Source organism: Rhinopithecus roxellana, chromosome 14 (genome assembly GCF_007565055.1).
Source record: "Rhinopithecus roxellana isolate Shanxi Qingling chromosome 14, ASM756505v1, whole genome shotgun sequence".
Taxonomy (NCBI): Eukaryota; Metazoa; Chordata; class Mammalia; order Primates; family Cercopithecidae; genus Rhinopithecus; species Rhinopithecus roxellana.
Window position 1 is genome coordinate 11,329,201 of NC_044562.1, and position 27,901 is coordinate 11,357,101.

The 27,901-nt window shown below is 53.4% G+C and overlaps 1 protein-coding gene across 1 annotated transcript in view; it reads left to right on the forward strand.

Moving 5' to 3' along the window:
- GLI2 (GLI family zinc finger 2) overlaps positions 1-27,901 on the forward strand; it is a 259,657-nt gene that overhangs the window by 61,912 nt on the left and 169,844 nt on the right. Inside the window, exon 2 of the mRNA XM_010376433.2 lies at positions 228-405. Coding sequence (XP_010374735.1) covers positions 258-405 — 148 coding nt within the window. The 5' untranslated portion in view covers positions 228-257. The remainder of the gene's footprint in view (positions 1-227; positions 406-27,901) is intronic.

The window sequence follows — 27,901 nt, forward strand, 5'->3', positions numbered from 1 at the left end:
GTAGAAGATGATGAGAATGGCCTGCAGTTGTCCGTGAGGTCGTTCAGAAGACCAGATGAATCCCAGGACTAATAATTCTCAAAATTAATTAAACCCTCCTTCCTAATTATAAGAGAATTAGAATGAAGTTGGTTGCTTCAGAAGCGAGCGGTGGTGTGAATCTGGGTCGGCGTTTCCCGGCTGGGTTTGGGCGCAGCGTTGGTGAGTGTCTTTGTCTTCTCTTTTAGGGTTGCCACCTAGGACGATGAGCGGCTGAGATGGAGACGTCTGCCTCTGCCACTGCCTCCGAGAAGCAAGAAGCCAAAAGTGGGATCCTGGAGGCCGCTGGCTTCCCCGACCCGGGCAAAAAGGCCTCTCCTTTGGTGGTGGCCGCAGCAGCAGCAGCAGCGGTAGCTGCCCAAGGAGGTACTTTCTGTTTCGCACACTTGGAGGGCAGCAGGGGTGTTTTTCATTAGCCCATTAGGATTTAATTAGAGTGGTGGCCTATGTCATCAGGGAGGCACGCTGGGTTTATGGAAGGCGAAGAGGAGGGCACCTCTGCTCCCAGGAATCCAAGGCACCATGAAGGTCGCCTGTGAGTTTGCGAGGAGGTCTGGCCACCCCAAGTCCAGGGAGTGGAGCTGCCTCAGACAGCGGCGGGTGGGGACTGAGTACTGGGAGGGGAGAGAGGGAGGAGGGGCGTGGTCGCTGCCAGGCAGCCCTGGGGTGCGTGCAGCTGGCACATTTGAGATGTGCCCAGAGAACTTCTTGCTTCTTGCCTGCCAAGGACTGTTTTGGAAAGTAATTGTCTCCTGATGCCTTCTGGTTCAAATTAGAGGGTCAGGTACGGAATTTACTATCTTAGGTGAATTTTTGGCCAACTTAATTATAACAAAAGAGACTACACGAGCCACAGCCTCTCATTTTACTGCCCCAAAGAGAAAGGCTCTCTGGTTTCCACTGGGCCGTCCGTGCTAGCATCCCGTTGGGAAAGTTTGGCGGGAAGGCGAGACCTCCCCTGTGTCTGCACGGTCCATCTGGAGGCCACAGAACTATTTCTGTCTCGGAGGAATGGAGAGACTGCGATTTCTTTTCCTCCCTTTTTGTTCCAGTGCATTTAGTCAGGCCCTGTTGCTCTCACGGCTCAGGCACAGCTCAGAGAGCAGCCAGGGAAGAGAATGCGCCTTTTCTTCCGGCTGGTGCTTGGGTAGCGCCTCTCACACTTTGATGTATACACAGTTGTGGGGGGTTTGTTTCGGTGCAGACCCCGATTCAGTAAGTTGGGGCGGGACTGAGTTTCTGCATTTCTGTTGGGTGCCAAGACGATGCTGGGGCTGCTGGTTCACAGGCCAGGTGGAGCCTGTGAACACGGAACGGGAAACGGGGATCAGGAACACGGAAAGACCCTGGGAGGGGTTTAGGAGTTGGTGTTTCTAAGAGTGGACCTGAGGGTCTGCGAGGGGTTGTTACTATATTTTCTTTTATTTGTCCTGTGATTCTAAGTGGGAGGACATTACTGGGATGTGTGGCCCATGTCAGGAAAGGGAGATCTGAGGTCAACCTTCAGGCCCCCTTGGGGAGGTGGCCTTCTGAGCTGGACGATGCCTCTCTACCCTGTGCCCCTTGGACAGGGACTCTCTAGGCCCTCCCTCTGTGTGGAGGGGCCAGCTGGGAGTGGAGGAAGAGCTCTTAGGTGGAGTGGGAGGAGCCAAGCGCACAGGGAGGGAAGAGCGGGTGGAGGGGCCCTGGTCCTGGGGCCACATAGTCTTTTCCTTCCCCTGGGTCAGGGCCATCCCTGGCCTGTGGGGACGCCCCAAGCTGCCTCTCTGTCCATGCTCTGAGGCCTTGTGGGCTCCAGGAAGCCTGGTCTCCGTATATGTCTGGCCTGCTGCAGGGTGTTCGGCGGGAACCATCCCCCCATCCCTCCGCCCTGCACCCTGCCTCTTCAAGCCATGAGTGGATCATGAACCACCGTGGTGCAATTTCCTGATGTGTCACAGCAGTAGAGGACAGACTTAGGCAGTAATTCGACAGTAATTAGAATGTAATTGCGGGGGAGCCCCTCTAGTGTCAGGCTGAGTTGTCATTATTGGTGCAATAGCAACAGATGCTTGAGCGATTCTTGATCTGTGGTGGGAGTAGGGGCCAGGCAGGAGGCCCAAAGCTTGGAGTACAGCACCTCTACAATGGCCTTCACCTCCCAACGCCACCCCACTGCACCCCACCCCCAACGACTTCCCTGCCCACCCCGCAGTCTCTTGTTGTTTGACTGCAGGGTGACTTGGCTGGTGAGGTTCCAGCAGAGGGTGGACCCAGCCTTCGTGAGCATAGTTGCCACAGGGCAGGTGGCCTGTTGGCAGTCTTGGGCCAGATGTCTGCTGCTGGAGAGTCGTGAGGACCCCAGAGGCTCCTTACCCATCGCTGCTCCCTGCACCTGTCTCTGAGCAGCTTTTTTGGGAAGGGTCCTCCTGGAGTCAGGGGAGAGCAGCTGTTGCTGCGTGGCACAAAGCAGGGACATTGTGGGCTGAGTCTCCTGGTGCTGGTGAAACGCGGCGGCTGCATTCGTGGATGGGATGGGAGGTGTGCTGGCCTGCGTCCCAGTTTTCCTAATCTGTGTCGAGAGTGGATTTGACAGGTGTTGTCCACAGTCTTTATGATCTTGGAACTTTGGATCTTCCTTAAATGTTACTGGATGGTGGCAGAGGTGCATGAGCAAGAATCTTCATGTACTTAGCAACCCTGAGTCCCCCAGAAGACTCCAAAGAGCGGTGGATGTGGGCCTCACTGCCTGCAGGAGTACAGACCTGTCGGCAGGTGAGGAGAATGTGTGGAAAGAGGTGCCTGGCGGCTGCAGGTGGTTGACGTGGGTGCCCCTCAGGGGCACGGATACTCTTGTGCTCATCTCTAGGCCTCAGCGTCTGGTGCTGGGCCTGGCATGAGGGGTACCCAAGGGTCTTCTGGGACCAGAATGATGTAGGAGAAAGGGTGGCATTGGTGAAGCCCGAGGAAGTCCTCATGGGCCAGAAGCATTTGCTGCAGCCACTGAAGAGTTGGACACTCAGCCTTCAGGCGCAGGGCTGGGTGTGGACAGTGGGTGAGGAGAGGCCGTGAGGGACTGTACCAAGCCTGGGAGAGGGACAGTGCTGTAGGGTGCACACTGGGTGGCTGCAGGGGTGCAGGGAGCTGAGAATTCTTGCTGAGGGGCACCTCTTCTCGAGTTATTTCTGGGAAAGACGAATCATCTTGGTCTGGGCAGCTTGTCTGAGACCTGTTTGCTGGGGGCAGGAGCAGACTGAGTCAATTCCCCTGTCCCTGCTCGGGTGACCACTTAGACACCGGCTCCTCTGAGGCCTGGCTTGTTCCTCCAAATCCCCTGACATTGTCTTCATGGTTCACACCCTGATTTGCTGTCTGGCAGAAAGGGATGATTTATATGAGCTTAGTGTTTCTTGACTTATTACACATCCAAGGAGGGGTGGGGTGGGTGGGCCCTGTCTGAGGATGTCAGAGGCACAGTGGTGAGGAAACAGCCAAATCCTGCAAGCTGTCAGGGGCTGTTTCCCGGCATCTGTAAGGTATCCACATGTGGGGGCACCCTGCATTCCCCTGCAGCTCATGGCCCCTCATCCAGCCTCCCACACCCCTCACTGTCACCAGTTCCAAGAGCTTCCATTCCACTGTATGTACAGTTGGTTCATACAGTACAGATACCTACAGGCAGAAAGATTTCACTTTTTTGTTTGTTTGCTTGTTTTTTGGGATGGAGTCTCACTCTGTCGCCCAGTCTGGAGTGCAGTGGCATGATCTCAGCTCATGCAACCTCTGCCTCCGTGGTTCAAGCCACTATCCTGCCTCAGCCTTCTGAGTAGCTGGGATTACAGGTGTGCACCACCATGCCCGGCTAATTTTTGTATTTTTAGTAGAGACGGGGTTTCACCATGTTGGCCAGACTGGTCTTGAATTCCTGACCTCAAGTGATCCGCCCCCCCTGGCCTCCCAAAGTACTGGGATTACAGGCATGAGCCACCGCAGGATTTCACTTCTGAGTTATTTATATCAGTGAAAAATTGAAGACAGCCTACCTGTTCATTGATAGAGGATTGGTTCATCTATGGAACATCTTGAATGGAACACAATGCAGCCACTGAAAATGTTAATTAAGACTTTTCAGTTACAGGGTGGGAACATGCTTATATTCTAATATTAAGTGGGATAAAAAGGTGGTGCAACTGATCTCAAGCCCCGCTAGGAATGAGACAGAAAGTGAAGGTTCAGAGTGAGGAGAGAGAACATGAAGGAGGTGGGAGGCCCCAGCAGCAAAGCTTGGAAAACCCAGGCAGGAGCTCTTGGGTGCCAGGCTGGTGTGGTCAGAGCCTCTCCTTCAGTACCTCCTGTACTGTAGATGAGACTGAGGCCCATTTGGGCATGGGGCTTGCCCAAGGCTACCAGCTGCTTCAACCATGAGCTGGGTCCGGGGCTTGAGGCTCCTGCCTCTCACATGGTGAAAGTCTCTTTCAGGTATTTGCTTTTAGATTGTTGTTTAGATTGCTGTTAGACTTGGGCCTTAATTTAGGTCCTACTGCTACTCTGGGGTGAGTGTCCAGCCTTGGTAAGCTCTCCTCGTGTGTCTTCGTGTCTCAGTTCCCTCATCCATCCCAGGCCCTGATGGCACCTGCTCTCTTCCAAACAGCCAGTTTGTTGAGGTCTGGGGCTGTGACCTATTTGCAAAGTCACCTACCTCAACTGGCCTCTGTTGCCTGACTTCCCCTAGGAGTCCATGAGGACCTGTTGGGGGCTGGGTGTTTCCACTCAGAGTCACTATTTCCCTGTGCCAGAAAATGCATGAGAAACATATTTGCAGAGCAGAGCACGGCTGGGCTGGACCGAGCTGGACCAAAGGAAAAAGCAGCCCTGTGGTCAGACTGGGTAAAGGTTAGTTTAATCATCTGGCTGGAGCAGTTCATAAGAGCAGACAGCAGAAGCCTGGGAGGGCGAGTTCTTTCCCAGCCTCTTTTGCTGTTGTGCTAACACTTTGGAGGCCATAAATCTTTTAAAACACATTTTGGCCCAGAGGTTTTCCCCTCCTTTAACTTCTAAAATGGTGTAATTTTAAAAGCAATTTGATTCAGATGTTTCTCATTGCCTTATACTGAAACTGTCCAAATTCTGTTGTATTTTCCTCCTCCACTGTGGGTTCTCTTTCAAAAATATTTCCGAACCTCTCTGTGTGCCTCACTGAGCACCAGGGACTACTCAGAGCCTCTGGGATAATACGAAAGGCGGAGCCATGAAACCTGGAGCTGGGTCTGATCTCATGAGCTTTGCTAGTTTCTGGAATCAAGCAGCCAGACAGACTTTAGACATCCTGGGATGTACCTGCAATGGCCAACACCCACCTCTTCCATGGAGCAGCCACTGTGTGCTGGGCCAGGTGTCCTCCCAGTGTGGACCTCACCAGCAACGTCAGCATCCCCTGGGAATTGTTAGAAATGCTAATTCTTGAGCCCCACCTTAGACCCACTGCATCCGAGTCTGTGGGGGTAGAGCCCAGCAAGCTGTGTTTACGCAAACCCTCTTGGTGATTCCGATACACTCCTAAGTAGGAGAACCACGTGTTCTGACTCCATGAGGTAGGGTGGATCTTTCCATATGTAAGATGGGAGTTAGACACACAGCTGCAGTGCAGATGATGCACTAGATGACTCTCAGCACAGTGCTCCAGTGTTCCAGGAGGCCTCTGTGCTACCTACTCATACTAGCAGGCCTCCTATCTTCTTCATTGGCCCTGCTGGGTTCTTGGAAAGTTTTTCTGAGGCACAGTTTTGTAAGATGGGAGTTAGACACAGAGCTGCAGTGCAGAGATTTCTTTCAGGAGACTTCTGATGTACGTACACAGGCCTGCCAGGGCACTTCTTGGATAGTAGCTGTAACACTGCCTCTCTTCAGGCAGTGCCAAGGAAGTAGTGAGAAAGAGCCCAGGCTCTGGAACCAGGCTATCTGGTTAAGTCCCAGTTCTGCTGACCTTAGGCAGGTCTGTGCCTCACTTTTCTCATCTATAAAATTAACATGATCTTGGTTGTGAGCATTCCTTGAGTTAGCACATGGGAAGTGCTTAGAAAAGTACTGCGCACAGAGGTGGCTTTGTGTGAGGTCCAAGTTGAGTATTTGCTTTATGAACTATTGCTATTCTTCCTACCAGTTTTCTTTTTCTAGATCTGCATACTCTGCCTGACTTAGAAAGTTTCCCTTTCACTGGTAACCCTTGCCCACTGACCCATTGAGGCTGACAGCAGGTGGGAAACCCAGGTTTCTGGTGATTTCCTACTTGAGAGTGGTGGGTGCCCTGGGCTGGAAATCAGACCTGGGTTCCTGTCCTGCTTTGCTTTGCTCCCAGGGCCTGTCCTGGGTATCTGTCCTGAGTGGGCTCCTGGCCTCTCTGACCTGGTCTTTTCCCTAGCACACTGGAGACCAGACCAGACCAGACCAAAGGTTACTAAAACTGGCCAAGCCGTAGACTCTCGTGACAATCACTGTATAAGTGCAGGGTCCAGGGCAGCCCCTGGGCTGGGGCCTGGGCATATGTATTTTTAATACGCTTCACAGGTCATTGGGTGCAGTCGGTCCAAGGCATGAGCAAGATCCCTTGGAGTATTAAAGAGTCTCAGGTGGGGAGACGACGGTTTGCAGCTGGTAGTACTGGCGGGGCTGTGACCAGGCTAGCATAGCTAGGGTCAAGCACTAGATGACTCTCAGCACAGTGCTCCAGTGTTGCAGGAGGCCTGTGTGCTACCTACTCACACTGGCAGCCCTGCTATCTTCTTCATTGGCCCTGCTGGGTTCTTGGAAAGTTTTTCTGAGGCATAGTTTTGCTTAGTGGCGAGGCATGCATGTCTATATGGGAACGCTATGCAAATACCAGAATATTTAGATGACTCATTTTCATTGAGTTGGCCAGAGCTAGAAAATCCCCTCCTACCATCTGCCTTACCACACCTAGGAATCTGTGCAATACCCCTCCATTGATACATACCTCCAAGTCCCTGGTGTCTTTGCACTCTGCCTTTTTCTGTGCCTCCAGGATGTCCATGGGGGCAGGGCATTGCTTCTTTATCACTGTCCCCACATCCCCCCTTGCAGCAGACTTCCCATAGGTGACTATGGAATCTGATGCTATCGTGCCAGAGGTGTTCCCGGTGGGCTGGTGTGGTCAGCTGTCTCTGGTCATAAGGGTCAGTTGAGGCTGGCCTTGGTCTTTGGCTGCCCCCTCCCAGGCCCCATGGACAGCAGGGAGCTGAGTGGGCCAGCTTCCCCGGCTTATCCGAGTTTCTTTGCTGGGGCCACACACTTTTGTCTTGGGCCTGGAGATGCACCCAGGTGTGACTAAGTGGGCAATTACTCTTATTTAAGTGATTTTCAGGATGGCTGTTGATGCTGCTGGGCTTGTTTTATGGCCCAGCCACCCAGAACAACCAGTTCCCATCAGACTTTGTCCAGAGAGCAGAGCTGAGTTGCCCTGACAGCCTGGCTCACCCAGGAAGCGGGGTGCAGGCTGACCACCCAGATGTTTTTCACGTGGTTCAGGAGTGTACTGCAAGGTTGGATGCCTGGGGTCGGGGGATGAGGTTGGAGGCTTCTTCCTGCTCCCAGCAGAGTCTAGTGGGAAGAGCATGGCTTGGGGTCAGGCAGATCTGGGCTCTTCTTACCCTCTGCTTACCAGCCATGTGTTCTGGGCAAGTCAGGGAACTTCTCTGAGATTCGTGCAATGGCAAGGGTAGTGGTCATTACTTCTGGCTGCCATGGAACTAAGCGAGACAAGGTCTGCAGGGTGGCTAGCAGAGCATGTGGGTACGGAGGAAGAAAATGTCCACATAACGGAAACCTGAACATTCCTCTGGCCTGTCCTGGCCTCCCACTCACTGCCACTCAGAACGACTGCCGTCCAGAATCAGCCTGGCCGCCCCATTTCCCCCAGCACAACAGGTTTGTTCTCTGCTTCTGGCCCCAGCCCAGGTTCTGGACTCTGGGAGGCTCTCCTGGCCCCTGCCTGTTGCTCCTCTTGGTTGCAGAGACTGGCACACATGTTTGCACGTCACCTCTGTGTCACTTTGTTTTCTGGCTGGTGCCTGTGAGCTGGTGCACTCTACCTGCCTGGAATGACAGCGTCAGAGGAGAGTGCTGGTGGCTCCTGCCCCTGTGTGCTCCCTGGGGCCTTGGCCATGCCTGGCAGGCCCTCCTTCATTTCTCATGGTTCACTGTGAATGTTCAGCTGATGCAGAGCTGGGTGAAATCATTTCAAAGTCATTTCCACTTACAGAACTGGAAGAAGCTTTTGAAATCCTTTAATCTGAATCCATTCATTTTACAGATGTGGAAACTGAGGCCCAGAGACACACACTGCAAAGGGTTGCCTGGTGATATTACTTGGACTGGAAACCAGCTCCCCAGGAACATTCTATCACGTGGGACACAGCTGTCCCTCAACCTGGCCCAAACCCCAACTTCCCAAGTGACTGTGTTTGTGTTGGAAACATTTTTCTGACGTTTGGTTCTGTCAGAACTGATTTTAGCATTTCTAAAACTTGGTAAAAATACAGCCTCATTACTTTGATGTCAGTGTATAGTTTACTATTAGTATATTCTGGGGTTTATCATTTGAGTCATGTTTAACACGGCTGCACCAGGCATGCACTATTAAATCTGGCTTATTTTACATTCCTGTCCAGAATTATTTATTTGTAACAATTTCCTCTCTATCAAAAGACACAGCTAATGCTGTGTTTTAATGTGTTATTTACACACAAAATAACCTATTTACAACTCAGTATGCGCCGGAGGGAGAATGGATGGGCCCCCGTTCCCTGCGTTCTGTTATATCAGAGTTTAACAATCTGGATTGCTAATAGAACCATTTATCATTGCTTGGGAGGGGGGAAAACAGATAATTTATTTTATGTTTGTGGCCAGGTCTCACCGCCTCTGATCTTGGGACCGTTTTGAGGATAATGAAGTGAAGGCCTACTGTTTGGTGGGGGCTGTGGGGCGCCCGGGCCTGGGTGCCTCGGGGTTCCCTGCATTCATGTGCACCTCCTACAGATGGTCCCGAACTGTGGATCAGAGAGGCGGTGATGACAGGGACGTTGCCTCTGCCTTCTAGGAGCTCCCAGTTAGAGGTGACACTCAGGAGATGGTGACGAATCCTGCCCATGGAGCTTCATGGGGGAGGGGGTGTCTGAGCCTGGGGACATTCAGGATTCCACCAGGTGGAAAGAGGAGAGGGCTGGTGGGCCCTGGTGGGGGGAGGAGGGGCAGAGTGGCCCCGTGGGAGTGCGGGGAGGGGGGATTGGGCGCCATTGGCTCAGTCTGTATGTCTCCTGCGTGAGTCCGTATGTCTCCTGCCTGGCATGTGGGGTCTGAAGGACAAGGCTCCTGTTGCCCTGCGGGGAGGTGCAGAGGTGGCTGGCACCCAGGTGGGTGCATGGCTGATCCAGCGTACAGCCTGAGGTCTCGGGGGCTCCACTGAAGTCTCTTTGAGTGGACACTGAGGGGTAAGGAGGGAAAGCTCCATTTGAAGCTACTGTCCTCTATGAAGCTCTCTGTGGACGCTAGAGGGGGATAGGAAGTGGGGGGAGATGCGTTTAAGAAGCAGGCGCTTGTCCTGTCCCCAAAAGCTTGTGGTTCCCCCATGGAGAAACCAGACACCCCAGTTACGGTGCTGATGTGGGCATTGTCTGCTGCCTGCAGTGATCCAGGAAAACATTAGGGAAGGATTGTGGTCTCAGGACCTGGTAACACTGCTGTGTACAGCCCTATAACCTGGCTGCTCAGTCAGTCTCACAGAAAGCCACTGTGCATTCAGATCAGGGGGCTGGGGAGGGGGTCACCCAAGTGTGATTGCAAAGTGTGGCAGGGCTTGGGCAAGCCCCCTGGGGATGATGCAGGGAGCCATCAGCCCCAGGACACTAGCATGGTCTGGGGGCTGGGGCCTAGGCTTGTAGGTGAGGTTTCAACCCTTGCCTTGCCCCTTCTCGGTTGCGTATCCTGTGCTGATCTGAATCCCAGTGTCCTCATTTTAAACGCAGCAAAAATACATATCTTTGGAGGGCTAGGGTGACCAATAATGGGACTCCAGTGCTTAGAGAGCCCCTGGCGCACAGTAGTCATTCTGTAAATGGTAGTGGCAGCTGTTAGTATTATGGTTCTTGCTGTCGTTATGATTCTTCGAGAACTGTTTTCTAAGGGTAGCACATACATCCCAAAAAATAGTTGAGAGAGCAAATGAAGGAGCTGAGTCTCTGTAATGAGTTAGCAGTTCACCCATGATGTGCAAGGAGGAACCACACTCTAGCCTGAGGAACAGCATGGGCAAAGGTCCTGGGGTCTGAGAATGGCTGGAGAGGCTGAGCTGAGCAGGAAGCACTGGCAAATGAGGCTGGTTCTGTCAGCCTCTTGGCAAAGGGCTCCCTTCCCTCCCGGACCCTCCCAGATCCTGCACAAGCTCACATCTGAGGCCGAGTCTAGCGGCCCCTCCTAGCGTCTGTGTCCTCCCTCTGCTCACGGCCACGCGTGGACACTGGTGACTCAGCCAGGCCCTGTGTGCACGGCTTGGACCCCCAACCCCACCCCACCCAACCCTCAGCATCTGGCTTCTTCTCCTTCTGGGTGGGCGGGGTGGGGAGGGAGCCAGAGGGGCTCTTGAGAAGCCGCCCTTGGCTCTTTCCCCATGAATATGTCCTGGCTGGCCCTGCTCGCAGAGGGCGTGGACCTCTGCTTTGTGTTGTGGGGGATTGTGAAGCCTGAAACCCTGGCACCAGACAGTCAGGCCTCTGGGCAGAACAGGGCCTCATCCGCCGTCTGACTTTCCATCTCGTTTTCAGCAGCGATGTTTGAGAGAAGGTTTTGGTTTGGTATGGAGTGGACAGCGCTTTGCACCTTCTGTTATCCCTGCAATTCTAGAAATGGAAGGACGTCCATGTGGTCTCTGCATGGTGTGATGGTGGCCAGGGAGGGAAATTCCCTGCCCCGCCGAGTGCTGCAGTCCCACCATCAGGTGTTTACCCCCTTACTGTCACCTTACCTCTGGGTTTGTGCAGAGGCCCCTGTTGTCCATCATCCTCCTGTGACCTCTCCCCACTGCCTCCTGGATCAGCTGGAGAGGGTCAGGCTTCTGAGCACTGGAGTACCTGTGTCTGGGGAAGCTCACCCAGGAGAGAAGAGGGTCAGGGAGGGAAGAAAAACTTGCCAACAACACACTTTGCTGACTCGGTGAGTTGCCAGCGAGATCTTTGTCCTGTTGTCAACGAGATCTTTGTCCTGTTGCCAGTCCCCAGACTGTGAGGTCTCCACACTGGAGTCAACAGTCCTCCATGCCATGTTGGTGACAAGAAAAGCAACAGGCACCTTCACTTAGAGGACAGACAGGTATGAGTTCTCATCTAGGTATAGGAGCAGGGGCCACCCTTGCCTTGTCTTTCTGGGAAATGGGGGTGACAAGGCTCCCCTCAGCCAACTCTGTAGGGCAGGGGGGCCTGGCATGTGGGCAGTGGGCTGCTGTTGTTATGGGATGGTGGCAACCCTTGCCTGAAAGTGCCTGAGGCTGTTTGTGTTGTCGGTGACTGGGACACTGTGGAGCTTCCCAGCTGCCCATAGTTCTCAGCAGCACCCACATGCCTGGCTCCCCGGATTTTCTAGATCCAGGACAGCAGGGAGGGAGGACTCACCAGTTCCACTCTTCAAGAACTACCTCGGATAATTGAAAACCTATGTGCACACAAAACTTTGTGTATGAGTGTTTATGGCAATGTTAGTTACGATAGTCCCAAAATGGAAGTGACCGAAGCGTCCATCTGCTAATGAATGGATGAGCAGAATGTGGTATGTATGTAGAATGGAATATTACTGGGTCATAAAAAGGAGTGACGTGCTGATCAATGGTATACACAGATGAACCTTGCAAACATATGCTAAGAGAAAGAAGCCAGGCATAAAAGCACAAATATTGTAGGATTCCATTTCCATGAATTGTCTGGAACAACAAATCCATAGAGACAGAAGGGAGATGAGGAGGTGCCAGGGAGAAGAGGGAATGCGGAATGACTGCTGTGGGCATGGGGTTTCTTTTTGGAGGGATGAAAATGTTCTGTAATTAGATAGTGGTGATGGTTGCAACAGCCCTGTGAATATAGTAAAAACCACTGAATTGTAGACTTTAAAAGGGTGAATTTTATGGTATGTGAATTATATCTCTGTTTAAAAAACAAGGGAGGGAGGAGAAAGAAAGGACAGAAGGAAGGAAAAGAGGAAGGAAGTGCCAGGGAGGGAGGGCGCCTGTGGCGGCGTGGGGGCCTGGCCATGCTACTGCCCACAGCCCCTGGGATCTCCAAGTGCCTTGTGCACTGCTGCCCCTCAGGGAGGACCCTACTTCCCCTGGCCAATGAGCAGCCTTCCCATCTAATGTATAGGCCCCAGAAGCTCTAAAAATAACTGAAGTGGAAGGAGGGTGTTTAATGACAAAGTAAATAATTACATTAAGCATGTGAGTTTGGAGGGGAGCTGAGTAAATCACTGAGAAAGAGCACCAGCCTCCAGCTAACTTCCACTCCTTTATCACCAGATTACATCCTCTTTAGAACTGGAATCATTGACTATGGCTGGCGGCAGGCTCTGCAGTGGTGGGGGCTGCAGTCAGGCGGGTGCTGAGAGAGATGCCCTGTGAGCATTTCAGGGTGACCCTGCTGGCCCTAATTCCAGGTGGATGAGCCCCAGGGGTGGGGTCCCTGTGCTGCTGAAAATTAACTACTCTGCTTGGGGGAGCCAGGTCTCAGGGATGGCCTCACAGCCTTGCTGCCCACAGCTGGAGGGGCCCAGGCTTCTGAGCCAGAGTGGCTTCAGGGGCCATTTGGTCCATTGAGGTCCAAGGAGGGGAATGGTCTTGCCAGTGCTACATGGTGAGCATCTACCAGATCTTGGTAGGGAGATTTCTGGGACTGGTGTTCCCAGTCTGGGTGTGCTGGGCCATCTTCTGTGTTGACAGCAGCATCTGCAGTGGGCAAGCCCCAGGCAGACTGTAGCCCTGGGAAGTGGCAGCGTTGACCAGCTTTGGCATGGTGTGGGTTGGGGCTGTCTGGCACACCTGCCCACCTCCCCTGTCCTGGCCTAGAGCCCTCAGTAAGTCCCTTCCCTTTGCTGTCCCTCCTCCCTCTACCTCATGGCCTCATCCTGTCCTCAGGGAGGCCCAGCTGACAGCCTCTCTCCTCTCCCTGGCCCTGTGCTACCCCTCAGGATGTGGAGGATGAGCAGGCTCCCAGGCTTATGGGATGCTCTAATAGGGGTGCTTGGAAGGGACGAGGATACAGGGAGACAGCAGTGCGTTGGCCTGGAGGGACAGATCTTCTCAATGGAAACTGAGTTAGGATGCTTGGTGCAAGCGACAGAAGCCCGCTCTGGCTCTCTGAAGCTTACATGGGGTTGTGGTCCTCCATAACTCAGAAGTTGAGGGTTAGATTTGCTTTTAGGACTAGTTAAGCTTGAGGCTCCAGTGACGTCACTGGGACATGTCTCTTTCTCTCCGTTATCTCGATTGGCTTTTCGCTGGCCTGGCATCCGGCAGCTGTGATCGCCAGAGGGTGGAGTTGCTGCAGGTGCATGTGGGCCTGATACCCGTGAGCTCAGATGGAGGAATATCTCTTTCCAGGTGATTCCACCAAAAGTCCTGGGGGCAACTTATTGGCTGGGCCTGGGTCCCATGCACCCTTGTGAACCATCCACTGTGACCCAGCCATGTAATTTTTGTGGGGTCCCATGCATACCCGTGCAAAGTGAGGTGGGTCAGCCCTCTTTTTTTTTTTTTTTTTTGAGACAGAGTCTGGCTCTGTCGCCCAGGCTGGAGTGCAGTGGCCGGATCTCAGCTCACTGCAAGCTCCGCCTCCTGGGTTCACGCTATTCTCCTGCCTCAGCCTCCCAAGTAGCTGGGACTACAGGCGCCCGCCACCTCGCCCGGCTAGTTTTTTGTATTTTTTTTTTTTTTTTTTTTTTAGTAGAGATGGGGCTTCACCGTGTTAGCCAGGATGGTCTTGATCTCCTGACCTCATGATCCGCTCGTCTCGGCCTCCCAAAGTGCTAGGATTACAGGCTTGAGCCACCGCGCCTGGCCGGGGTCAGCCCTCTTATCTGCTGGAGCTGTGCGTAGAAGGGTGGCCCATGTGCTGCTGGTGAGGCCAAATACCAGTGTCTGCCTCCCTGAAACCAGACGGCAGGAGGAGTGGGCAGGAGACCCAGAGAGGCCTGGGCACCTGTAGACATCCACTGGTGGATGGCGGGGTCAGAGCTGGGCCCTTCAGAAGCAGCAAGGAGTCCTCTGGTCATTCCGTCCCCCCAGCCTCATCCTTTGGGTTGTACCAGGGGTGACCAGGCCTGTCCCCCTCCCCTAGGTGTCCTTTTGAGCTCCCCATAAGGGTACACACACTGCTCCCTGAGAAGCGCCAGACCAGCGCCTTGGAGAGGAAGTGCCAGAAAGTTCCAGGGGTGGCATCGCTAAGGAGGGCTCCTTAAAGAATGAGAGAGCTACTGGGAAGGAGGAGGTGAGCAGAGGCTCAAGGGGGGGGTGGGTGACAGGGCACACGCCAGGGCAGGGAGCAGCGCCTGCTGGAGAGGAGGCTTCATACTAGGGGTAGGAGGAGAGGTGCAGTTGGAAAGGGAGATTGGAATCGCTATGGGGAGCCTGGGATACCCTGAGAGGAATTTGGACTGGGGTTAGTAGGGAGCCATTGGAGGACTTTGAGCAGGGGAGGGGCATTTAGAATCAGCCCGTCTCTTTGCTGATTGATTTAAAGCATTCCATACCCACAAAAGAAATCCTGCTGGACAGCTCTGCTTTTCAGAAGATTCTTTTTCCTCCCTCCCTCCCTCCCTCCTTCCTTCTCTCCTTCCTTCTCTTCCTTTTTTCCACAAGTGTTCATTGAGGGCCTACTATGCACCAGGCAGTGTAGTCCCTGGGTGCCAGCAGGGAACACACAGGCAAGGGTCCACATCTCTGGAACTGACATTCTAGTTAGGAGACATAGGCAAGTACCCAAATCAATGACCATGTGGAACAGGATTAAGATGGGTATTCCGGCAGGGAGAGGTGGGGGCTCGGCGGCCTCAGCCTTCCTCGAGACAGGAACGCTTTTCCCAGGGTTGTTGAAGCCACTGTCTCTCTCAAATGTGCTTGTTAGGGCACAATAGAAAACCACTTCCTTTGCTGTGGGAGGAGAAGAAACTCATCCCGAAGCCAGCTGCAGGCTGAAGAGTGGGTTCAGGTCACCCCCTGTGCAGCAGGGCAGGGCCACACACACATGTCGTGGCCCGGTCCCCGTACTGCCTCTGGAGTTGGGCGTCCCCAGGAGCCACTGGATGGGCCCTTGTGCAGGCAGATGCCCTGGGTCTTGGCCCCGCTGTGGGAGCTGTGGCTGTTCCCGTGCATTCTTGTCTTTCACGGGGGAATGATGAGGACTTCCCCACTAGGGCCGTGGTCAGGGCTGAAACTGAGACGCAGGCTGGATACGATCCACAGGGTCATCCTCACAGGGGCCTTGGAGGGACTGACCATGCTGCCACCACGGGGGACCTGAGGCTCTTCTTTCCATCGCTGGGGTCATGACTCCCAGAGTGGTCTTCTAGGGGCATGTCTGGCCTCTCCCCACCCTCACGCCCTGGGGTGTCGTGGAGGATCCCATGGTCTCTGTCAGGGGACATCACCCTTCCTAGTCATTCAGGCTGCCGGGGAGACCCTTTCTCCTGTTGCCATCCTTGGCATGCGGGCTCTGACCTCTCTTTTCCTGGAACCTTTTCTCCTGGGCTGTGTTTTCAGGTCTCTGAACCTCTGGGACTGGCCCAGGTGAGCGCCCCCTCCAATCTTGCCAGTCTGTGAGCTCTGTCCTCCCTCTTCCATGTGGGGGATGCTTCACAGCAGTGAGGACGAGAGTCTTCTCTTCCTTCTGTGTGTCCCCACTGAAGAAGGTGGGGACACCTGGCCATGTTGTGGAGCCTTTACTGGGTAGGGAAAGAGTGCTGGTCTGGGGTGGGAGATGGACGCCCAGCACTGTGAGGTCCCCAGACGATGGCTGTGAAAGGGTCCTGAAGAATTTTCAGCGTGCCACACACAGGACGTGAGGTGTTGGTCTCCTGGCCAGTGCCTGAGCACCACTAATACGGACAATGTCCTGGCAGGGCTGGGGTGGCCAAGCATGCTCCTTTTGTGCATCTGTCCCCAAGGAGGAATTGGAGGCTTCTGAAGACTTAAAAACCACACCAAAACAAAATAACCAGAGAAAATGTTTCCCTGTGCTGTGGTTCTAAGAGCTGCATTGCTTTGGGGAAGAGAGGAGGGCAAGAACCCCCTTTGAAAGCTTTTCCCGGAGGAGGTGGGGGATGGTGTGGGTGCCTGTGGACATGCAGTCCACGTGATGGCTGCCATCCTCATCCCAGAATGGCCCAGCTGCCCACAGAGGAACAGCCTGATCCCCTCCACTGTGTTGAGTCTTGGGAGAGGGAGAGCCAAGCCCCAGGGGTCGATTGAAACTCTGAGTCCTGCTTGTGCAAGGACTTTGCAGCTGTGTGACTGCCCGGGGCGATGGGTGCTGCCGCACTTGTCTGCCAGGCCATTCTCCTGACGATGTTCTTGTACATGCAGCTGCAGCTGGCCCTAGATCCCCAGGTCCCCCACCACCACCCCGGCCCCGCCCTGCCGGTTTCTCTGCCATCTCTTGCTGTTCTTGCATGCAGTTTTGTCCCCAAGACAAGTGGGGAAGATGGTGCCAGCCTGGTGGGCTCCATTGTCCTGAGAAGGTCATGTTCAGCTTCCCCACCATCCCAGGGAAGTCTGTGTCCCTGATTTGAGGGGAAGATGCATTTCCGAAGGTTCCTTCCGTTTATGGTGTCTTAGTTGTCATTCTTAGAAGCAGGTGCTTAAGAGAAGGATTCCGGTGTACCTGGTTTATTTAGAGTTGTAGGGAAGGGAGTGGTGAGGTGAGATGGGAGGAAAGCACCCATAAACGGAGCGTTAGGGAGTCAGCTGCCGCCAAGAACAATAGGAGCTCCATCCCTGAGGGGACTCTGGGAGCTGGCATGGTTATCCCATCCCGGAGGAAGGAAGCAGCTCTAAACACCAGTTGTTAGCAGTGTCCCACTGAGGGCTCCTCTCCCTCTCCAGGCCTGTTGCTCAGCTGGGCAAAGTGGGCTTTGGAGACAGAAAACCCTCAGTTTACCATGATGCTGGTGGTTGGAAAGGATGTGTGCACCAAAGGGGTAATACAGGCACTGGGATTTGAGTGGGAATCAACAAAGATGGGGTGGTAAGTACTGATCGCCATGATTTCTGGGGGCTTAGGAAGCCTTTTCTGTGTCTCTGTGTGATTTTGTGGTTAAACATGAAAGCTGATGACTGAAAGGTGTGTGAGCGTGGTAAAATGGATAACTCTAGGTAGACCACTCGGCTGTTGTCAGATATCAGTGGCTCACTGGGAATGAGTTGATTAGATTTCATGTTAAGAGCAGTGTTGGGTAGGGTAGAGCAGGGGTCCAGTCCCCGGCTAAAGACTGGTACCAGCCCATGCCCTGTTATGAACCAGGCCGCACAGCGGGAAGTGAGCAGCAGGCATGAGCATTACCACCTGAGCTGTACCTCCTGTCAGATCAGCAGTGGCATTAGATTCTCATAGGAGCAAGAACCCTATTGTGAACTGCGCATATGAGGGATCTAGGTTGTGTGTTCCTTATGAGAATCTCATGCCTGATGACCTGAGGTGGAACCGTTTTGGGATTCCTGCCCCATGCATTGGTCCCTGGAAAAATTGTCTTCCATGAAACTGGTCCCCAGTGCCAAAAAGCTTCGGGACCATTGGGGTAGAGGGCAGGACAGAGACTGCCTCTTGGAGGATGAGGTCAGAAACGGGGGTGATGGTCCTGGAGATCTCCTGTGTGTATCCTCAGAGACAAGGGCCAGTGTCCTGTCCTGTCCTGTCGATGCCAGCGTCCAGGGGGCCTGAGACAAGGAGAGGGCGATGGTTCTCCCAGCTAGACCTTTTAGAATGGAGGAGACCCCAGACCCTGAGCCCCAGGGAAGAGCCTGATCTATAACCAGTCAGTGAAAATATATACAGTGAAATGGAAGTTTCTGCCATTGAGCAGGCTCTCGCCGACTGCTGTAAAGATAAGTAACGACAGTTTTCAGGCCACTTAAACCCTTACCTTTGGGGTATAAAGGGGTCTCTGCAGACAGTAAGTCTTTATCGGGAAATGTTTACTCGTAAAAAAACACAATGAAGCTGGGGAGAGAAAGCACCTCAGCCTTTATGGCGCTGCAACCCATCTGTAACAGGAGCTGCAAATCACCTGTGGGCGGCAGACGACTCTGTCCAAAAAGTTGGGGACGGAAGTGAGAGTAAAACCTGACTTGCTACCATGCAGACAGCATTGCCTGCCCCGCCAGCCCCCTCCCTCCACCGATAGAGGGACTGTGCTGCCCTGTGTGTGGCTCAGCCGTCTTGCTGTGGCTCCCAGGTACCACGGGATTGAGCCTGAGCTCTGTGTTCACATGCGCCCTGGCCCACCTTTCTGGCCCTTGTGTCTGTGCACCTCTGACAGTGCTTCCTGCTTCCAGAGCACCTTCCCCTGCTTTTCTACCCCTGGGAGGGCTACCCAAATGCCCACCCCATACCAGTTACAGTCCAATCAGTGGAGTAGAATCACCGTGAGAGACTTGGAACCAGGGTGATGATAAGATCAACTCTTGCCCAGTCATGGGAGCAGTGATATCTCTGCAAAGCCATGGTCTCTGCGTCTTGTGCTGGGCTGAAGTCGCTGTAGGTCAGTGGCATTGGCAATCCGAGGGGGTGTTAGGTGTGACGTGAGGGAGAGCAAGGACAAGCCGGGACCCACCAGGACGGTTAGAGCTCACGTCTGCCTTCCTGTGCTTCCAGCTTCATGACAGATAGGTGGATGCACATGGGGTTGGAGGGGTGTTGCATAAGCCTCCCCGTTGGAACTGTATCCACTCCTGGCTCTATGGGAGAAAGAGCTGGCTCCAACTCTCTTTGTCCCACAGATCAGTGATGATGTCTGGGGACTGAGGGAGCCTCTGGGATCCTACACTAGCAGTTCCAAACCTTTTGGTCCACGGATCCCTGTACACTTAAAAATTACTGAGGACCCCAAAGAACTTTTTTTTTTTTTTAATGAAATGGAGTCTCACTGTGTCACCCAGGCTGGAGTGCAGTGCAGTGGTACGATCTCGGCTCACTGCAACCTTCGCCTCCCGGATTCAAGCAATTCTCCTGCCTCAGCCTCCTGAGTAGCTGGGATTACAGGTGCCCGCCATCTTGCCCGGCTAATTTTTGTATTTTTGTAGGGACAGGATTTCGCCATGTTGACCAGCCTGGTCTCAAACTCCTGACCTCAAGTGATCCGCCTGTCTAGGCCTCCCAAAGTGCTAGGATTACAGGCGTAAGCCGCTGTGCCTGGCTCCAAAGAGCTTTTTTAATGTGGGTTATATCTATTGATATTTACCTTATTTGAAACTTAAAAAAATGAGAACTATTTAAAATATTTTGTCTTCAAATTCATTTGAAAATAACAATGATACGACTATTATTTTTATGAAAAGAACTTTTCCAAAATTAAAAAAATAGTAAGAAGAGTAGGACTACACTTCTGCAAATATCCTTAATTTCTGTCTTAATGGAAGGCAGCTAGATTCTCATGTCTACTTCTGCATTGAGTCTGTTGCACTGCATTGTTTTGGTTAAAATATAAGGAAATCCAGCCTAATGCAGATCTAGATATAGAAAAGAGAAGGGTATTTTAAAAGCCTTTTCACCTAATTTGGATATTCTTTGGTGCTGCACCAAAACACATCATGGAATCTGAAACACATCAAAGACCTTTCCGTACTGTTGGTTAAGATCCATGGGTCTGTCTCGCACTTTGAATGGATATTATTTTACCCATGCATTATTTTGTGTGACTGTGCATCGGTCATTCAGAATTGGAAGCTCACAGAGTTGTCCGGATCTTCCAAAGCTATAGTGGAAAACACGGAGACAATGAGTGAGGAAGACAAATGAGGTTTTAGGATTATTATGAAAATGTGACTTTGCCCATCTCTTGAGAGGACTGCTACTCTATGCTGTCCTTCCTCCTAATCCCACATAGATTTCTGCTGTGGCCAGCCCTCACCCGGAACCACACAGGGAAGTGCAGAGTGTCAGCTTGGCTAAGTGGCTTCGGTTTGAAGCCACCCCCACCGCCTCCATGGCGTCTCTCCCCGAGCTCCCAGTCCGGCAGTCTGGCTGCGCTTGTGCCCTGAAGGAGCAGGCCCTGCTCACTGCCCACCTGTCACCCTCTCATCACATGCCCTTCATGAGAGGCCCCTCACTTCACCCCAGTGGGCCCGTTGATGGGCTCGCTGTGGACCATCGGGGGTCCTCCTGCCTCCTCCTCTTACAGTCTCTTCACCACTCTGCCTCAGCCCTTTCCTTACGCGGCTTCTAAGCTCCCCTTGTGTTCTGCCTGCCCCTTCTCCCTCAGTGCAAGGTCCCAGGCTTTGTCCTGCCTGCTCTTCTCTTCTCACTGGAAACTCATCACAGGGGCACCTGGGCAGCGAGACCTGCTCAGCTGTCTCTGCCCAGGACCCCTATAGCCATCTCATCAGCTCCATCTGCTCATCCAGTGGCCTGCCTGGTGCTGGATATCCCAGGCTGTGTGCACAGTGCTCCCTCCCCACCCATCCCACATCACCTGGCCCTGCTCCAGGCTCCTTTGCGGGCATAGCATCCTTACCCACTCGCTTGTATGGAGCAAACTTAAGAGACTCAGCCAGCCTGAGAACCATGTAGCAAGGCTGAGGGGATGTATCCCCACGGAACCTTCTGATAACAGCTTCCTGCGGCCTCCATGTCCTGCCATTCCACATGAGGCCCAGAAGGGTCCCCTGGCTTGCCCAGGGCCTCACCTGGGATTTCATGGGATCCTGTTTCTAAACCCTGTGCTCCGCTCTTTCCTGTGCTTTTCCAGGCACCCTGCTCTTGGTTCAAGGGCCCTGTGGCCCCGTGCCTGCATCTGGCTGAGGTCACAGCTGCCTGAACCCTGGGGCCTTGCAGAGAGGTGGTGGGAGGAGCTGGAGAGCTCCACGGAGCCCAGCGTTCATCCCCGAGGGGTGGCAGTGCCTGTTCCAAGCCTGTGGGGCAGGGGTGTGGAGAGTGAAGTCTGACAACAGGACATCCAGTGGGTACATTTAGGGCTCTTGTTTGCCATCCAAGAAGAAACGTCCAAGAAGAAAATAGCATCTGCCTCTCTACTCAGCCCCTGGGAAGGAGTGCGGACGTGCCAGTGGTCTGAGACAGAGATAAATGGTGTGCACTGACCCTTTCAACTGGCTGGCCTAGTCTGGGTGCATTTAGTGCAGACAAAGCCAAGAGCCAGGAAGGACTGAACCAGACAAGGCCGAACTGGGCCAGGCATTGGCATTGGCTAAGTCCTTACCGAGTAGGCGCCGGGCACCACAGGGAGGAAGCAAGGGTGTGTCTCTCCCTCCCCCCATCCAACCCCCCACCCCAACACGAATCACTCCTGAGTCTTGAGAATCTTCCCAGTGAGTCTGAACCCCAGGCATGTCTCTCCAGGGACCCTCCAGTCCCCCAGTGTCTCCCTCCAGGCCCTCTGCCCTGCCAAATCCCAAGGTTCCTTCAAGGCCAAGTTCAGTAGTCAATTCTGTTTCATTCAAAAAGCATTTAGATGTTTATGAAAGGCCTACTGGTTAGCCTGTTGCCAGGGCCACCCGGCTAGGAAGTGGTTTGAGCCAGGATTTGAACTTGAGTCCTTCTGAACCTCCCCCACCTTATGCTGATAACCTGCTTATCTGAAGTGGCCACAGCCCCCCGCCCTCTTTTACTGATACTTCTAGGTTACGTGCTGGGAAACATACCATTTTGTTAGAATCGCTTCTAAACCAAGAATCCAGAGGCACTGAATAAGGGCCTAGGGGGCTCTTTTATCATATACACTTAGTGTAAGGCCTCCAAGGTGTAGGTTTGGGGGCTCAGGGGCTTCTTGGCTCTTGTTGGGTTCCTGGCTGCAGCTGGCAGAGTTTCCTTTTAGAGGTGAGGGACCTCCAGATGGGTGAGGTTTGTGCTGCACTTTAAAAGTACTGATAGTAGATATTCAGAGTGACAGAGTGCCACTAATAGAGATTTTTTTTTTTGAGATGGAGTTGCTCTGTTGTCCAGGCTGGAGTGCAGTGGTACGATCTTGGTTCACTGCAATTTCTGCCTCCCAGGTTCAAGCAATTTTCCTGCCTCAGCCTCCCGAGTAGCTGAGATGACAGGCATCTGCCACCATGCCTGGCTATTTTTTATATTTTTAGTAGAGATGGGGTTTTGCCATGTTGGCCAGGCTGGTCTCGAACTCCTGATCTCAGGTGATCTGCCCGCCTCAGCTTCCCAAAGTGCTGGGATTGCAGGCGTGAGCCACTGCGCCCCACCGGTTTTTGTATTTTCTGTCCACCCTCCTTTTTATCTTCCTTTGCCATTCCTCCTTTAGCAGCTGAAAGCCAGTGGCAGGCACGGAGACTTCTACAACCTGAGCCTTGTTCTCAAGAATTGGAAATATGAAGGACTTTGCCACAGGCAGTTTATTCATCTACTTGCAGTCATTTACCAGTTACTGTGCCAGTCCCTTGTGCTGGGGCAAATACCCCACTGGCCAAGCCCCTAGGGAGCTCACTAGCTGAGAAGAAGGATTGATCAGTGCAGGTACAGCATCTTAGTGTGGTAGCGACTCCAAAAGAAGTCATTTCCAGACACTTTGCCCTGCTTCTGGGGGAAGAGAGGCAGGGAAGACTTCTTGGAGGAGGCAAGACCCAGCCTGAGCTGGGTCTTGAGGGATGAATAGGGGTTCACTAGGCAGAAAAGTGGGGCCCAGAGAACAGAATATGAGCACAGGCAGCAGGACGGGCAGCAGCCAAGGCCAGGGGAACCTGGGGACGGTTGGCTGCTTTGCTGGAGGAAACCTCCAGCAGCATCTACTGAGGCATCCACCCCTAGAAAGACTGAGGCTGATGAAGGCAAGTGAAGGAAAGGTCCAGGCTGGTCCCTTTTGCCTTCTGTCTGGTTTTCTCTTAGCTAATATAGTTCTCTCTGGCTCCCTTAAAATCTGGACAGTGGAGCGAAGGTGGGTTTGGGGGCCAATTTCTCCCCCTCTCAGGCATCCCAGGCTGTGCTTTCTTGCTGACTGTAAACTCTCAGCTGTCGCCCTTGTATTTGCTCAGGGGCCCCTGTTAGGGGGACTGTGCACTTTCATCTGGTTGGATGCCGGAGTTCCCTGGAAGCCGAGAGGGTTAAATCACCAAGCCAGCTGGTGAGCATTAGTTCCCCCCTCTCCAGGCAGTAACGTCAGAGGCTGATGCTGGCGGCAAAGAAGCTGGTGGCAGGAAGAGGCGGAGAGCTGCCTTGAGGTACTCCGGGGGTGGGCTCCTGGACTGGGACCCTGCCCCCCCCCCCCCCCCCCCAGGTAGGCTGGCTGTGCATGTGTGGGCTCCGGACACCCTGCGAGGATGGCCGCTGCTCATGCCGGTGTGTGGATGTGTGTGCACACCCTGTGTGTCTGTGCGTTTCTTCTCTTTGTGAGAGTTAGCCTTCTGCTGTGGCAAAAACTTCAGTGGAGAAGGAAAGAGTGAGTGCTGGAGAGGGTAGCTTTTTTTTCTAGTGGGAAGGGGACTGACTTCTTTCAACAAACACTCAAGTGTTCCAGTGGCCACAGAGCAGGCAGACATGGCCCACCCTGCAGCTTCCAGGGGTGCTCTGTGCCACTCGGGGTGCAGTCTTGAGTGACCAGAGGAGCAGTTTGCTGAGGTGGCTTAAGAACATGTTTTCTCATCTGTCCGTGACCAGGAGGCGTTTCGAAGGGCTTGCCATGTGCCGACTCAGTAACTAGTGTGTGGCCTCCCCGTGGTTTCAGATGCCTTGCCAAGGCCGACCCACCCCCCTCCTCGAGGAAATGCAAAAAGTGTTTTCAGGGCCCAGAACACTAAGCCTGGGATGATCTGCTCCTCCCTGACCGGCAGCCTGTCTTGGCGTGGGCGGCCGAGCTCACAGCCACCAGGACCTGATAGGGACAGTGTTTCCTGGGGCCTCTGTGCGGGGGAGGTTCTCTTGGGTTGCAAAGGTGCAGATGCGCCAGGGGGGTTCTTGGCTCCTAGGCTTCAGGGATAGAGTTTACTAGGACAAGCAAAGGCCTGGTGTGTGATCTGTTTTCCTATTTGACTGGATGTTGGGAGAAATATGTCCAAATTAGGGATGGGCCCGTGGCTCAGCTGAGCAGAACGTTGGGTGAACTTCTACTGTGAAAGAAATAGCAGATCTGGCGGACATTTATGGGCGACAGAGAAGGGGAGCTCAGCATTGGGGAGGGAGTTTGGTCTCGTTCTAGCCGAGACTGTCCAATCCTCAGATGGGCTTATCAACCAGCTCCTGGTCTAGCCTCATCAGATGTGAGGATGAGGAAGAGAGAACTTGGTGGGCCCTGGGGAGGGGACCTGCACTCTCAGTGGGACACCTGGTGCCCAGTAAGCCTGGTCCACTGCCCTTCCTCACCCTCTCGTCTTTCTAATAAACGGAGGGGAGGTGCCTGTGCATAGGAGGCTGACGTGGGGACTGTTACATTGACTCAGAAAGACCCTCTTTTCCCTTTTGCCCCAGCCAGTGCTTTACGAGGTTGCCTAAGCCTGTGTTGCGACCCCCAGAGGCAGGTGAAACCCCATTTTACAGATGGGGATGCCAAGGCTCTTTACCAGGGCTGCCCAGCTGGATGGCAGAGGGGTGGGTCACACCGAGCCTCCTTTCCCCTGGGCTGGGCTGCCATCCGAGGCCCCCACTATGTGTTCCTATTTGCCTTTGCCTCTACGGGGGCCAGGAGAAAGTGGCATTGGGGAAGCCATGAGGCTGCTTGTCAACTGGCCTTTGCTGTGTTCCACACCTCTGACATGGAGATGAGGCTGTGGTGGCTAAGATTGGGCAGTGGGCTGAGTTCATGTTCCTGCTCTGCCAGTGACAGCTGGACGAGACCTAGAGCAAGGCCATGAGCTCTTGTGGCCTTGGAGTTCTTGTCTGTGCAGCATCCTTTCAGGTGCAAGGATTGTCACAGGGATTGAGTGAGCTGTTATCAGCGAAGCACTGAACAGTGCCTGGCAGGTGACAAACTCAACCAAGTGTCTCTGGAGTTAGAGCAGCCTCCTCGTGGTCCCTGGACCCGGGACTGTGCTATGGGCATAGTGCCCTGCACAGTGGGTGCAGCTCAAGGGACAGGGACAAAATGACCTTTTCAGAAGCGTGTTAGGAAACAGCCCGGTGGGCTCTGAGGCTCCAGAACCTTTGTATCCGCTGAATCCTGACCTTCACAGGGTCCTTGCGTGAACTTGACACAATTAATACCAAGAGAGATGGGTGCTGCTCCCATTCCACCCCTTTGCATGTGCCTGAAGATCACAAGGACAGCAAAAGGAAATGCCTCTGCAAATCACCTGTTCACTATTTTTCTGATTATTAAAGTGATTGAAAATGTGAGGACTATGGAAAAGCCCAGTGAACATCTCATTATGTTCTCCCCTGATTCCACCTCTCAAGGATGACCCTCACTCACGTGTTAGTATGTTTCTTTCCAGTTCTTTCTTTTTTTTTTTTTTTTTTTTGAGACGGAGTCTTGCTCTGCCACCCAGGCTGGAGTGCAGTGGCCGGATCTCAGCTCACTGCAAGCTCCGCCTCCCGGGTTTTTTACGCCATTCTCCTGCCTCAGCCTCCCGAGTAGCTGGGACTACAGGCACCCGCCTCGTCGCCCGGCTAGTTTTTTTTTGTATTTTTAAGTAGAGACAGGGTTTCACCATATTAGCCAGGATGGTCTCAATCTCCTGACCTCGTGATCCGCCCGTCTCGGCCTCCCAAAGTGCTGGGATTACAGGCTTGAGCCACCGCGCCCGGCCTCCAGTTCTTTCTTTCCATGCAGTACTACCCTTCCAATGGAAGGTTCAGTTAAGGACGTTAAAATACAACAACAACAAAACACACAAAAATAACTCCCTGGGCTTTTGAAATTCAGAGCTTCAGAGGAAATGGTACAAATGCAACCCAAATGGCAAATTGCCCACCTGATTTTATTTTCCGTACACTCTGAACCCATCTTCTTCCCCTTACCCTGACTCTTCCTCGGGCGACCTTGAGTTTCCTTCTCCAAGGGGCATCTCCCAAGGGTGTTCTAGGACTGGGAGGCTGAGGGGGTATTGGAGGAGACGCCTGGACAGGTGTGCACAGAGGCGGATGTGAGAGGCGAATGAAGGACATCCTAACAGGAAACCTGCTCCTGCCCCCTGCACCCCCGCCACCCGGCTGTGTGTTTCCCAGGCGAGGCTGTGTTTGACATGCAGCGGCTGCACACCGTCTTTGGTATGCCGTTTGGTCCCTGGACTTAATGAGTTCTGCAGGGACGCTCCACTGTAGCTAAAGATCATTTACCTGAATTGCTTTTTAATTTCTGCTGTGGGAAGCTGCCCCGGCGCGATATAATTACATTATAATTTACAGCAATCCCAAATCTATACATTTAGCCATACGGTGGGGGAAGGGACTGGAGTTGTGTGTGGGGCTGGGGGAGAAATCCCCCCATCATTAAGTAAACCCATGTTTCTGGGTGCAGGTTCCAGTCCCTGGGCAGGGTGGAGGAGGCAGAGAGGGACATCTCTCGCCCAGTACACGCTGAAGTGTGCTTTAACACCACGCAGCATTTGGGCTAGAGCTGCTGGTGGGAGAGGATGAGTGGGTAACGTGACATTCTTTCTGATCTGCCCTCTTGTAGCAGTTTTGCTGTGGGATGTGGGGAGCACACAGAAGCAGGTCGCCTGGGGACGTCTACGGAATGCCTAGCATTGGAAGGCCGGGGTCGGAATGCTCCCCTGATTCTCTTATGGGAAGATCTCTGGGCTGCGGGCTGTGCAGAGGAGAGCTGGGCGTAAGGGTGGAGTCCTGGGGATGTCTCTGGGCAGATGGAGCCATTCCCTGGGAGCTTGTGGCATGTGCGGAAGTGAAACCCTGTGGGATTCCGCTAGGCCTGGGTGAAGGCGCAGTGCCGTGCAGGCCAAGGGAGGGGTTTCCTTTCTGTACCCACAAAAGGGTTCACATTCCTGGTGGCCCTGCCATTCCACGTCACTGTGTAATTTGCCCTATTTCTGTAAAACCATGCATGGACCAAAATTACTCATATTTTATGGGCATAAAGGCAGTTCATTAATTAATGGAATTCTATGGTGAATTAGCTTTATTTAACAAAGGAAAAAAACAGGCTTTTCTGATTTGTCTGCTCTGGAGATCTAAACGTTCATATCTTGGGTGGATTCCATTGGGATGACTTTGTAGCAGTGGGAGGCAGTATAGCAGCTACAGCACCGGTGGAACCTGGGTTCGGAGAAGCTAAGTCACTTACCCCACATCAAGTAGCTGGTGGAGGAGATAAAGACCCCATGAAGGCTGAGTGGAGGACTGTCCAATGGGAAAGGTGACTAGGGGAATAGAGAGGAAGAGGGGGGCAGCAAAAAATTTACTCGCTGTGTCGACCTTGGCTGTTACCAGTTTGCCCCTTAGATGGGGGACTGTGTGGAGTGGGGCTCTAGCAGCACCCTTCCCCCTTACAGGGGTGTGGGCCCCCACCCTGACACAGGTGATTGTCCCTCGCCACCCCAGGGAGCTGGTTGTCCTCCAGTCGACCCTCTGAGCTTTGGCTCCTACGTTCACGAGTGCTAGGGCTCGGAGATGGCAGAACTGCGTCTCCAGAGTGTCCTCCCTCCAGGTACTCGTCGTTAGCCACTGCCCCTTGCTCCATCTCTGGCTGTAAACCCCTTTGGGCCCCC